Source organism: Bos indicus, chromosome 14 (genome assembly GCF_029378745.1).
Source record: "Bos indicus isolate NIAB-ARS_2022 breed Sahiwal x Tharparkar chromosome 14, NIAB-ARS_B.indTharparkar_mat_pri_1.0, whole genome shotgun sequence".
NCBI classification, from domain to species: domain Eukaryota; kingdom Metazoa; phylum Chordata; class Mammalia; order Artiodactyla; family Bovidae; genus Bos; species Bos indicus.
Genome location: NC_091773.1, coordinates 21,518,693 through 21,533,224, shown reverse-complemented (window position 1 = coordinate 21,533,224; position 14,532 = coordinate 21,518,693). Strand labels below are relative to the sequence as shown.

Here is a 14,532-nt window from a genome sequence, read left to right as displayed (position 1 = left end):
GATCTTAGGAACATATTCAGGGAAGTCTCCTGCTTTTCCAGACAAAAGAAACAGAGGAGAGACATTGTCTAGAAGTTAATTGTGAATTGACGGACGGCAATGAGAACCCCGGGAAGGTATTCCTTTGACCCACTTAGGAGGGTAAAAAGCTCACTCTCCGAGAGTCCTGGGAGTTACTGTCTGGCAGCGTTCACGATTCAGGACCGTGCACACCATCCTCGGGCACGTGACTTGCAGAAGGGCCAGGATGCATGGGGACCTTGTTGGCACTTGAACCTTAAAAACAAAACGAAGCTCAGCCAAGGTCTCCCGAGGAGAAATGTCGTGAGGCAGAATTAAAGTCTCATACTGAGTATCTGGAAAATAATCACCTTTATTCTGGAGTTTTCAGTGTAGAGCTTAGCCTCCTACCCCCACCCTGGTCATGCTGCCAGCTGCCACCTCACATCCCCGAGGGGGAACTAGGCGTGCACTGCCCACCTCCCCCAGCCCACCCCCCATGAGTTAACCAAGCTTTTCTGGTTCAAGTCACTCAGGGTAAAATGTCACTGTCACAGTAATCTAATATGGTTCTAATATTTCCCAATAAAAATTCTCTCCCAGCTGGTTATTTTCTGCATGTTTTTCATGTTGGGAGGGGGATAGTGTGTCTCTTTATTAACTCCAGTGTTAATGCTTTAAAGGATGAATTGGGAGTGATAATTCTGCAAACTAGAAAGGAAGATTTAAAGCTAAACTTAAAAAAAAGATAAAATATGTTTAGCCAGTACATTTAGTATTTGGACCATCTTACTTATATTTAGGCTTACATTGCTTAAACCCAGAAACACGAAACTCCCTAATGGGGCTGCTCTGAAAAGTCTGCCTAAGAATTGAACATTAACCAAAGCGAATCAGAAAACGAGATTTAAAATCAGATATACTTCCATAAAAGCTTGCATTTAAAATGATCCCTTAAAAGCCCCACATGGCCAGGCTACCACTGCAAACTGCTTACATGGTTTTTTTTTTGTTTCCTGTTATACACAGGGGGCCGAGATAGAAGTGGATGAGAATGGCACGTTGGACTTAAGCATGAAAAAAGCTCGAATCCTGGACAAAGTTGCACCCCTAACTTCCACTAACCCTTCTGTTCCAACTGCTTCCTCTTCCCCGTTCAAAACCAGCAGCCTTCTGGTCAACGCTGCCTTCTACCAGGCCCTGTGTGACCACGAAGGCTGGGACACGCCCATCAACTATAGCAAAGCCCACGGGAAGACGGAGGAGGAGAAAGAGGTACTGTTCCAGTGTCAATCAATAAGTTGGAGACAGAGCGTGATCGGATAGTGTGGTCCACTTATTCCTCCTGCACATTTCTCACCATCCTATTTAGATAACACGTAATTCTGTAGCTGGTTTTTGATTTTGGTAAAGCGATGATTTTAAATTTCAGGAGATATTTACAAATGAATTCAACATTTCCCATCCCTTGCCTAAAACGAGATGTCATTAGAGTCTGTCATATCACCGTTAAGGGTTGAGTTGTATGCACTGAGAGGTGGTGTCATCTATCCTGGGACACGGCAGCCTGTGAGCCGTGAGCCCATGTGTCTCTGCACCAGAGGCTGGAACACGAGAGCAAATCTGTACAGGGATGCTTCTTGTCAAATTCCCTTCCGTGGTTTCATGGAGGGATGGTGTGGGCATCCCTCCATGCAGAGCTGTAGTCCAGGGACTGATCCTGGCCATCGGGTGTCCAAGCTGTGGCAACCCCAGAGCTGTGAGCTGGGTTATCCCTGGAGGTGGAATCACCCCAGAAGTCAGATGTTGTGCAGGAAGACATCAGCTTCCTCTCATGGCTGGAGCCCCCTGGGGTGGGTCTGATGAGCCCCGACTCAGTGTCATTCCAAAGAGTTCACGGCTACACCCTCCACTGGTTAGACTCTGGGTCACTGCACATGTGACCCCAGCCTTCCTGCAAGGCTGTCTGTCCTAGGGAAGTGCTTGGTGCTTGCCAGCTGACACGTTTGAAGAACTGAAGTAGACATTTGGAAGTAAGCATCACCCCCCTTTTTTCAGATATGTGAAGCTCAGAGACTTTGGAGGGAGGCTAATTTGATTTTAACATATACTTTATTTTTTATTGAAGTATAGTTGGTTTACAATATCATATAAGTTTCAAGAGTACAGCACAGTGCTTCAGATACATATACATACACACATATATACATATATATGGGCTTCCCTGGTGGCTCAGATGGTAAAGAATCTACCTGCAATGCAGGAGACTGGGGTTCGATCCCTGGGTCAGGAAAATTCCCTGGAGGAGGAAATGGCAACCCACTCCAGTATTCTTGCTTGGGAAATCCCATGGACAGAGGAGCCTGGCGGGTTACAGTCCATGGGGTCACAAAGAGTCGGACACGACTGAGTGACTAACACTACTCACTCTGCATATATATGTGTATGTGCGTGTGTATTCTTTTCCAGATTCTTTTCCCTTACAGATTATTACATAATACTGAGTATAGTTCCCTGTGTGACTTGAGCATCTTCCTTAACATCTCTGGGCATGAGTCAGTGTCAATGGCAGTGATCAAAAAATTGGGGTGTTTTCTGTTCCCCTTCTGTCCTTCCCTTCCACCCTCCCCCCACACACACTTTCATTGGCATCCCCATGTCCAGTAAGACTGGCCCCGAGGACGTAGGACACCCATCTGGTAGGAGAACCAAACTGTAGCCAAGCTCCTGGATGAGTGAGCAGTCAAGCAGGCGTGCAGAATAGCTGGAGGGGGAGTGGCCTGGAGGAGCCTCCAGGACCCAAGGCAGCTCTGCGTCTCCGTCACCACCAGCCACACCTTCCCAGGAGGGCAGGGGTCTCCTACAGCAGCAGGTTCCAGTTAGATTATGCCATGTGGGGCTTAGTCACTGTCCTTTCTTTGGCTTTTAAAAGTTCACCCAAGTATTTAGGGATGGTTTGAGTTAATCTATCATAACACTACTTTAGAAAAATTTTCTTAAATCACACACATCCAACTTTAATGTAAAACAGACCCTGCAAAGTGTAAGAAGCTGGTTTGCCTCAGGTGGTGATTGAGAATTGGTGAACATGTGTCTCTGTCCTCCTCTGCATTCCCTAGTCAGCTTGTGCAAAGTCCCCAAGGTTACACCTTGTTTTTGTCATTGCCGTATAATCCAGAAATGTGCCTACATTCACACTTGCCATCACTCCATACCGGGGTCCGAGGTGGAGATGAGGTGGTGGGGGTGGATCCTTTGGAAGCACAGCCCAGATGAGAGCAAGGATGGTGATTCTTCTGAGTCAGGGACACCCCCAGTCCAGAAGACTCCCTCTATTGCCAATCAGTCTCCTGCCTAAACCACTCCCAAATGAGGGCACCTAATCCTTGGGGGCAGGAGGAGAAGGGGACGACAGAGGATGAGATGGCTGGATGGCATCACTGACTCGATGGCCGTGAGTCTGAGTGAACTCCAGGAGTTGGTGATGGACAGGGAGGCCTGGCATGCTGCGATTCATGGGGTCTCAAAGAGTCGGACACGACTGAGTGACTGAACTGAACTGAACTGAATCCCAGCTATGAGACCTGGAGGTCCAGTCAAAAATGTGTGGCACGGAGGATGGTCCCTTACAGAGTGACCGTTAGTGCATCCTTGTTCTTAGGCGAGTCCACTGGGATGAAACCCCCCACGTTGGAGAGGCTTGGTGCCATGTGCTGGGGGCTTGGACTTTCTCTTCCTCATCCTTGCAACCCCACTGTATACCAGCCATGGTCACTGTTCACCCCAAGTCTTCTTTCTGCTTGCACAGGGTCAGACATCCGGTCCAGTCCCCACCAGTAACAAAGCAAAGTGGGTTCTTGCTCCCTTTCAGGGTCTTTGTGTCGTTTGACACAGGTTCTGATGGCTCAGTGGTAAAAAACCTGCCTGCCAACACAAGAGATGCAAGAAATGTGGGTTTGATCCCTGGGTCAGGAAGATCTCTTGGAGGAGGAAATGGTGACCCTCTCCAGTATTCTTGTCTGGAAAATCCCTGGGAATGGACAGAGGAGCCTGGCAGGCTATAGCCTATGGGGTTGCAAGAGTTGGACATGACTTAGCTGTAAACCACCACCATAATGTCTGTAGCAATGTCTGCAGGGTACTCCTTATATTCTGGGCACTCCTGCCACTTAGGGGTTGAGTAGGTCCCTTGGGGACCTCCTTGGCTATGTGTACTTCTTAACACTTAGCAGAAAGTAAAGTCTCATAACAAATATTCTCTCCTTAGAAACATGTGAGGAGTCATCTGGGCAGCTTTGTGGATTCAGCTGGGGTCCATTCCTATCTAATGCTGATGGAGCTGACATCCCAGTGCAGTCATGGGGAAGATGGATCATTTCGATTAGACGTCTGCTCTTTTCAGAGCGGCTTACTTCCTTCAGGTCTGCTAGTGCAGGCTCACTGCTACAACTTGCAACCTAAGTATCTGACATCTGGGCTTCCCAGGTGGAGCTAGTGGCAAAGAACCCACCTGCCAGTGCAGGAGACATAAGAGACATGGGTGCGATCCCTGGGTTGGGACGATCCCCTGGAGAAGGAAATGCAACCCACTCCAGTATTCTTGCCTGTAGAATCTCATGGACAGAGGAGCCTGGCCAGCTACAGTCCCTGGGGTCGCAAACAGTCAGACATGACTGAAGTGACTTAGCACACAGCACACATCTGATATCTGGGATTGACAAGCTACTGGAAGTTCGATGTTATAACAAGAACAAAGACGGCTTTGGAGATCCTGAGTTCCTGGAGTCCTAGAGCTTGCGCTAGGTTTGAGTTGACAAGGTAGTTTTTAAGCTCAGTGCCTATTGTCAGGGTCTGAGCATGGGTGGTTCACTGCTGGGCGCTATCCCTGCGGGACACACACAAAAGTGCTTCTGAATCCCCGTAAGCCCTGGGACAGTTCCTTACCCCTGCTCTTTGTTCCTGAGTCCATGCCAAGGTGATTTACATGTGTGAAAGAAAGAGTATTTTTCACATTCTGTTCTGACCCAGAAAGAGAAATGTGATGCTCAATAGTTATTATTTTGTAGAAATCGATGGTAGTCAATGTCCTCATTGCGAAGGTACAACGCAACGCAACACCCCTCAGAGGGTGGCCACACTGAGTCGGAATAAGGATGATGGCTCTTTCTCCACAGTGTCTGATTCTCCTGACTAATCTGAAGAGCAGGATTATTACCAAAGTTTCTAGAGAAGGAAATTGAAGCCAGGTGGAGTGAACTTGCTGTTCTTTGGTCATATAGAAATTAAGTAATGGGCCTGGGTGGCAGGACCAGGTGCCATCTCAGGATGGCAGGACCAGAGTTCTGAGCCCGGGTGCAGAACATGGCCAGTGACCATGCAAACCAGGGACGGATGGTCCTGGCTGTGCTTCCCGGGAGCTCTGCCGAGATGCTGCTCAGGGTCCCAGGGTGCTCTGTGAACCTGGGCTGCTCTCAACTCCACATACTTCACATTCTCCACACACCCTCACACCCCACACCCACACAGCCCCAGACCCCACATGCCCCCAACACAGCCCACACAACCCTACACCCCACACCCCGTACACACTCCACACATACCTACAGCCACAGCCCACACACTCCACACCCCCTCACACACCCTCACACCCCACACCCATACAGCCCCAGACCCCACATGCCCCCACACAGCCCACACAACCCTACACTCCCCACCCCGTACACACTCCACACACACCTACAGCCACAGCCCACACACTCCACACCCCCTCACACACCCTCACACCCCACACCCACACAGCCCCAGACCCCACATGCCCCCACACAGCCCACACAACCCTACACCCCACACCCCATACACACTCCACACACACCTACAGCCACAGCCCACACACTCCACACCCTCTCACACACCCTCACACCCCACACCCACACAACCCCATACCCCTCATACCCCCCACACCCCACACACCCTCACACCCCATACACCCTCACACCCACACCCCCCTTACACCCCATACCCCACATACCCTCATACCCCACACCCCATACACTCCATACACCCTCCACATACCCCACACCCACACCCCACACACTCCACACACCAAAAACCACAGCCCACACACTCCACACCCCCTCACACACCCTCACACCCTACACCCACACAGTCCCATACCCCACATACCCCCTCACACCCCTACACCCTGCACCCCATACCCCATACACCCCCACACCCCCTTACACCCCATACCCCACATACCCTCATACCCCACACCCCATACACTCCATACACCCTCCACACACCCCACACTCACACCTCACACACTCCACACACCAAAAACCACAGCCCAAACACTCCACACCCCCTCACACACCCTCACATCCCACACCCACACAGCCCCATACCCCACATACCCCCTCACACCCCCATACACCCCCACACCCCATACTCCACATATCCCACACACTCCACACACCCCACACCCCTACACCCCACACACCCCACACACCTACATCCCACACACTCCACACAACCTCATACCCCACACCCACACAGCCGTGTACCCCACATACCCCCACACACCCCACACCCACACCCCACACACTCCACACACCCTCCACACACCCCACACCCCTACACCTTACACACCCCACACACCTACATCCCACACACTGCACACACCCTCATACCCCACACCCACACAGCCGTGTACCCCACATACCCCCTCACACCCCCATACACCCCCACACCCCATACTCCACATATCCCACACACTCCACACACCCCACACCCCTACACCCCACACACCCCACACACCTACATCCCACACACTCCACACAACCTCATACCCCACACCCACACAGCCGTGTACCCCACATACCCCCTCACACCCCACACCCACACCCCACACACTGCACACACCCTCCACACACCCCACACCCCCATAACTCCACACCCCCTCACACCCCACACTCCATACACTCCCACACCCCATACCCTACACACTCCGCACACCCCACACCCCTACACCCCACACACTCCACACACCCTCATACCCCACACACTCCACACACCCCAAAACCCTACACTCCACACACTCCACACACCCCACAACCCTACACCCCACACACTCCACACACTCCACACACCCTCACACCACACACCCCCTATACCCCCACACCCCCCCATACCTCCCACACCCCCCACCCCACACAACACTCACGCCTATACTCATGACCAGAAACTGGGTGATTATTTCTAATTCATTGTTATCTTGTTCATATGCACAACAGTTGCTTAATTTTGGTGGTAATTTTCAGAAAATATTGTCTGTCTCTCTCAGTGAAATAGCCTGTCCAGATGCCCCCTAAAAAAAAAATCCTGAATCTGGAAAAAACTCAAACTATCTCGAAAGGAAAGTGCTGAGAAATAACTAGAGCTGTCAGTTTTGTTCAACTGTCAGTTCTCCAAAGACTTCAGATGTTAAAAGTGCCAGATGCTATTATCTGTTATTCATGCTCTCATTATGTTCTGCTTTTTACTAAAATCAATATAAACTCCTATTGTACATTAAAGGAATTTCATCGCACCCATGCAATCTCTAAACACACATATATGTATGCCACATTTTCTCTTATGTATCTCCAATATAAATTATTATTTTCAAAAGGATGCTATAAATTTTGAAAAAAAAATCTGACAAATGATGTTGACATATTTTTTACGGTATGCAATTTAGGAGTTTATATGATATACAATGCTTCAGTAACAAAATTAAACATTCTTATAATGAGGGTCACCTGTATTTTAATACATATGCTCTCTGCAAGTTTCTAGAGGTAGAATGCTGAGCCAAAAGAAAAAAAAAAAGGAGGAAGGGAGAGACAATTATTTCATAATGCGATTGCATATCCAAGATTCCATAATTTTTTAAGGAAGTTACAAAATATTTAAAAGGTCATATCCAATAAAATTATTCTGTTGAAACAGCAACACATTTTACTTTGCTAAGTTAAATACCATATATTCTGCAAGAATTAATTTTGAATGTATTTGAGTCAAGTAAGTTAAGCTTTCATAGATGATTATTTCTTTCAGAATCTCTTATTCCCTTGTCTTCTACAGTGTGCAGATTCAACAAACAACAGCTGATAACCTTTATATGTTCATCTGTAAATGTACATGCCTTCTTAGAGATACTTTGCTAATTCCTATCACAAAGAAAATAATAAAATAGCTCTTTTCTGCTTTATGCCATTTTTGTGAAAAATCTAACATCTGAACAGAAAAACAAAGTCTGTTCTTTGTCTTTCTTGTGAAGTCAGGATCAGTACTAAACTGAAAAGAAGGCCATGAAAATTAGTAATGATCCAACATTGCTTTTGGATCAATTAATAGCGATTCCATCCAGTGAGTAAAAGCATTACAAAATATCAACTTAGCAGAAGAGGTCATTGGATATACATTTGTAAAAGACCAAGACGTTTTATAAATTATAGTGGAAAACAGTACCCACGCTGAATCCAGGCACCTCCAAATGAAATGGATAATAGTGTATCTGGGGGTCTCCCTGGTGGTTCAGTGGTAAAGAATCCACCTGCCAATGCAGGAGATACGGGTTCGATCCCTGGTCCGGGAGGATCCCACGTACCTCGGAGCAACTAAGCTCGTGCGATACAACTACTAAGCCTGTGCTCTGGAGCCCAGGAGCTGCAATTCCTGAAGCACCTGTGCGCCTAGAGCCTGTGTTCCACAAGCTTCTCTCCACGAGAGAAGCCACTGCAATGGGAAGTCCACGCACCGCAACTAGAGAGTAGCCCTTGCTCGCCACAACTAGAGAAAAGCCCAGGCAGTAATGAAGACCCAGCACAGCAAATAAATAGCAAATAATATTTTTTTAAAAAATAGTGTATCCAGTTTAAGCTCTTATAATTAGGAATTGCTTTGCTCTAGTCACATTGTGAAATGTGAAAGCATAAGCATCATTCACTTGTTTTCTATATATTTCACAGAAGCAGCATTAAAATAACCCTTCTCCTTGTACCTTAATTGACAACGATCATCAAGCACCCATTTCTCTTTGTTTTTTAGTGATATATGATTTTCTGCTACTAGTTTCAAACATTTATCAATAATTCAAAATGGAATACTCAGTATTTAATATGAAAAAAGAAATTAGACCAAACCAGGTTTTACTAATTTGCTCTGAAGATCCTGTTCCTTGAGGTCATTCATGCATGTTTTCACCACTGTGTGGTCTTGTGTAAAATAATCGATTGAACTGTTGTCCAGGTAATTAATTAAGGAAATTACATTTGCCTTTATAACTGAGATCAAGGCTTAGAATTCTTCTTAGATTGGGAAAATCCACGGATTTTGTTTTCCATTGATTTTGAGTGTCAACTCAGAATGATTAAAATTGTATTTACCCTTGCAATGTCATGTCCATGCAATTTAAATGAGATTTGCCTTCAATAACTCAAAATCATTTTCTCATCTTAAATGGATCAATACTTTTGAGATTTAGGAGACAGTTTTTTTTTAATAGATCAGTTCAGTTCAGTTCAGTCACTCAGTCGTGTCCGACTCTTTGCGACCCCATGAATCACAGCACACCAGGCCTCCCTGTCCATCACCAACTCCCGGAGTTCACCCAGACTCACGTCCATCGAGTCAGTGATGCCATCCAGCCATCTCATCCTCTGTCATCCCCTTCTCCTCCTGCCCCCAATCCCTCCCAGCATCAGAGTCTTTTCCAATGAGTCAACTCTTCCCATGAGGTGGCCAAAGGACTGGAGTTTCAGCTTTAGCATCATTCCTTCCAAAGAAATCCCAGGGCTGATCTCCTTCAGAATGGACTGGTTGGATCTCCTTGCAGTCCAAGGGACTCTCAAGAGTCTTCTCCAACACCACAGTTCAAAAGCATCAATTCTTCGGCGCTCAGCTTTCTTCACAGTCCAACTCTCACATCCATACATGACCACGGGAAAAACCATAGCCTTGACTAGATGGACCTTTGTTGGCAAAGTAGTTAACCTCATTTTAATATTAAATCCAGAAAGTATTACATTTACTGAATATAAGCTTAACGATAAAAGTAAACTAATTATGTGTTTGAGTGAAACCATCATGAGTTGCCTGACAGTAATATATCATATGGTAAATAAGTGATGTGAAAGGGTCAATGAGATTTCCTTATGAAATCAGGATCAGTACTAAGCTTAAAAGAAGACCATGAAAATTAATGATAATCCAACAAGATAGTCCATCCAGAGAGTAAAAAACATGAGAAAAAACCAACTTAGCAAAAGAGGTAAAGCAAAACAGGAAGTGATTGATGTGAGACTAAAAACAGGTGTCCAGAAAAATCAAGCTAAACGCTGCTGAGACATTGTGGACTCAACCACTGTGCATTTAAGCAAATAGTTTAAATCTTATTTGCATATCAGGAAGGACATTCTAATAAGCTCAATTTACTTCTTCATTCTCTATTTAAAAATTTGTGTGATTCATTTTTTGCAGAATTTCTTTTGTTTTACCAGTGCCTACTGTGTACATGGCAACCTGGAGAATCCCAAGGACAGAGGAGCCCTGTGGGCTACAGTATGTGGGGTCACAAAGAGTCAGACATGACTGAAGCGACTTAGCACACTCGCACACTACGTACATAAAGAACTATTTCCATGTTCTCCAGGAAATGTTTATTATACTGTAAAGCTTGAAATATACTGAAGTTAATATATTACAATATTAACTTATTTACATGGCTCAAGAAATTCCTCTGTAGTTTTATCTGCCAACATGTGAACTTTTAAAAATTGTGCCTGTGAGTTGTAATTTCTCATTCTTTACCAAGGATAAAAGTCCATGGCAGTCCGGGTGTACCCTTATTATTTTATTTATTTTGTGTACAAATCCGGTGAGGGGATGTCATCTAAGTCTTTAAGCCAAAACTCAGATTTGACCCTGATGACTTCAAATACAATTGTTTTTCCAGGGTTTCCTAACATCTTGTGTGCTTCTGTATTTTTTTTTTTTTTTTTCCAGAAAGACCCAGTGAGCTCTCTAGAAAATTTAGAGGAAAAGAAGTTCTCTGGAGAGGCCTCCATACCAAGCCCTAAACCCAAGCTCCACACCAGAGATCTCAAGAAAGAACTCATCACGTGAGTGACCTGTGGTTCTAGAATGGAGACTCCTGATCAAAGCCTTGAGTAATAACACCTTGGCCTATGGAGTTGACTTGGCACTGTTTCAGGGCAATTTCGACTGACCGGTAGTTAAATATGCTGTGTGTACCTAGACCTCTACTCAGAACTAAGAGGATTATGAAAAAAAGGTGCATGACTTGATCTTGTGCTAAGGAAATTAAAAGTCAAATTGAAAGACAAAATATGCAAAACAATTAGAAATGTTTATGTTCTGGTCAGAGATCTTAATCGGACATTCCCTGACCTCAGAGGAGCCAAGTTAGGGCTAGAGGTAGTCTGTGTGAGTGTTAGTCACTCAGCTGTATCTGACATTTTGTGACCCCAAGAACTGTAGCCCGTCAGGCTCCTCTGTCCATGGAATTCTCCAGGCCAGAATACTAGAGTGGGTTGCCATTCCTGTCTTCAGGGGATCTTCCCAACTCAGGGATCGAATCTAGGTCTCCCACAATGCAGGCAGATTCTTTACCATCCAAGCCACCAGGGAAGCCCAGAAACTTTTAAAACTTCCTGCAGAATGTTATTTGGGAAGGGAGTTCATGGGTTTTGTTACATTCTAAAGGAGTTCTGTGACTCAGGAGAGTTGAAAGACCCAGGCAGGTAATACTGGTCAAGCTGCCGTGGGTTGTTCATCAGAAAGGGTTGCGTGGACCAGAAGGCCCTACGCCAAGCCCCAGGACCAGGCAGCCTGAAGAGAGAAAGAGTCAGAAGGCGGGGGCAGGACAAGGGCCCTGAGAAGATGGCCTGGTTCAAGTTTTCCGTGAACAGACCACAGGATGTTGAGCAGAAACATGAGCTAGTGCTGGGCTATTTGGGGAAGAGCAGTGTGCAGAGTTCTTCTGAGGCCGTATGCATGTGGGGGACCGTCTGGGGTCAGAAAGATCTTCTAAAATGTTAACTAGAGATGCAGACGTGAGGTGTGGCCTGGGAGACGGTGCTTCTGGGGAAGACATATAGAAAGAAGAGGACAGAGTGCTCATCCCAGAATTTGAGAGCACGCATCCTGCTGGGACCTGAGAGGGTCAGAGATGCCCACAAAGAATACAAACCTGGGGACAGGGAGGAAAGTGATGGTCATGGGAGCTGAGAGCTCAGAAAATTTCCACCTGGGCCTTTGGTGGTTTCAAATGCCACAGGAAGTTCAGCGAAGTCAAAGCAGAAAAGGCAGAATGTCCAAGCATCGGGTTCCCTTACAAGAATAGTGTTTCCTGATGCCTGAGCATCCCTGAGCACTGTACCCCCTGGGAGGTGACCTGGGCAGCCAGGTACTTACATCCTCATGGCCTGCTAGTCAAGTTTCTAAAATTTTTGTATGGATTTTGTTTCTGCAATATTATCTCAAAGATCCTCAAAAAGGGCCAATGTTTATCCTTTGAAGGCAGATTTTGGAAATTTCCATAGTTGTTTCAAACTAAATGTAGTGTGAAAAACTGATGATTAACCTGCATCACCATGTTGGAGAGAAAGATGAAGTGCAATTATGTTGTCATGGGCCCTTCTCATTGGTGCAAAGAGAAAGGGCTCCGAAAATGCAGTGAACGATTTTCAGAATGTAGTCATGAATTCCTAGGACAAGAACTCCTTAGAGGCCTTGTGGTTTTCCTCTTTTTTCAGGACAGATGAGCACTGGGGTGGATACCACACACTCCCACAAACCTGTGTCACACACAGGTTCTGTAAACAACTCACCCAGTCCTTATCATGCTTTATGTTTCTAACCGGTAAATGTGCCTTAATTGCTTACCAGAAACTGTTTGGCTAGAGTAGATTTTCCGATGCTATGGGATCAACATAAATTCATTTAGATTTTGAGCGCCACTTACTGAGGGAACTAGCTGGTTTCCTTTCTCTAAACTGTGACGCTTTCCTTTGCAAATCTTCCCAGAATGTATCACCCAACTGGCACATGTTACTGTGTAAGATTTCTCATTGAAGATCTGTAAATTAACCCAGCCATCAGAGCCCAACGCATCAATTTTTCCTACTATGTCACTCCTTCAGCCTTTGCTTTATTGCTTGACCTCTTTAAAGCACAAAGCTTCAACAAAATAATTAGCCACTATTTAAACGCAAGCTTTATCATTATACTTCCTAAATGCACGCTTTATCATTATACTTTCTAAGTAATTTATCACTGTCTGGTTTAAAAATCATTGGCACTTCTTTGCCTCTCCTGGCAGTATTAATAAGGATGATTAAAAAAAATAGAAATAAAATTTAAAGTGAAATAAAATAAATGCAGTGCTGTTTTGGCACACCAGGTGGCGATGTATTTCCAAAGTGGGAATTCCCAGGCTGTTATAAGCCATCCCTCACGCTCTGAATATTCCAGCTGCATAATGATCAGAAAAGACTGTTTCTCTGTTGATCGGGCGACTGGCACTTGCAGGATAACTCAGCTCAGATGTGAATTGTTGTTCTTTTTTTTTGTTTGCATATATTTGTAGTTTTTAATTTTCCTTCCTGATGTTCTAAGAAGGTGGTGGGCAGAGAGCTGGCTGGTTTAGCTCAGATCAAGCTCTGAAAATTAGGCATCTCTCGAGAGATGGAGGTGTTCTACCCTTATGGTTTCTTTAGACTACCTGAGAATGATTGGAAAGTAGCTTACAGGAAAAATATACTGAGAAGATGACATTTCAAAAATCTTGAATGTCATGAGACTATCCCCAGATACTCCTCTAAAGGGACAGAGTCTGATTCCACACATGGGTAAACCTCTCCATAAGGCAGGGTGCCTAGAACATCAGAAGGCATGACTGACATAGCTGATGCTTCCTCTGATTATTGGCACCGTCATAAAGGCCACTGAGTGGGCGGGGGTCAATCTGCTCACCCCCAGCAACATTTTAGCAGTGTCAGAGAAAAATAAATGGCTGAGAAACCAACTGAGAAAACAGTTACTCCCTGTTAACTATGGGAGTAAACCTGTTCAGAACAACTATCCTCTTTCATTATTTTTAAACCACACATAAGATACACAGAATGTGACCAGCTTCTCAGATGAATGAAGTGCCTGCGACAGACTCTGGGCAGGTGGGTGGGAGAGACTACTGCTTAGGTTGTTGATTCGTGAGTGTCTTTGGTGGGTTCAAACCTTAGGATGAAACTGATCACAAGCTTTATTAACTAGACCTCTTAACTATTTCTGTACTGTCAGCAGCTTTCCCATCTGAAATGTCAATTTATGTGTCAGCCATAGGTAGTATTTTCAAAGATCTTTTTCAGGTGATTTCTAACATGTTTATGAAGCTACTACGTTATCTTTCTCTTTAAAAATTTACAAAACTTTCTGAAATCTATGATGTAGTTGGTACCAGTAATCCTAAGA

The 14,532-nt window shown here is 45.5% G+C and overlaps 1 protein-coding gene across 4 annotated transcripts in view; it reads left to right on the top strand.

Annotated features, from left to right (window-relative positions):
- Positions 1-14,532, top strand: part of ST18 (ST18 C2H2C-type zinc finger transcription factor) — a 91,001-nt gene that overhangs the window by 61,520 nt on the left and 14,949 nt on the right. For all 4 annotated transcript variants that reach the window (XR_011570570.1, XM_070802530.1, XM_070802529.1 and 1 more), the window contains exons 11-12: positions 1,030-1,275; positions 11,047-11,162. Coding sequence is in view for 3 of the 4 variants with exons in the window: in XM_070802530.1 (XP_070658631.1) it covers positions 1,030-1,275; positions 11,047-11,162 (362 nt within the window). In the remaining variant the exon portion in view is untranslated. The remainder of the gene's footprint in view (positions 1-1,029; positions 1,276-11,046; positions 11,163-14,532) is intronic.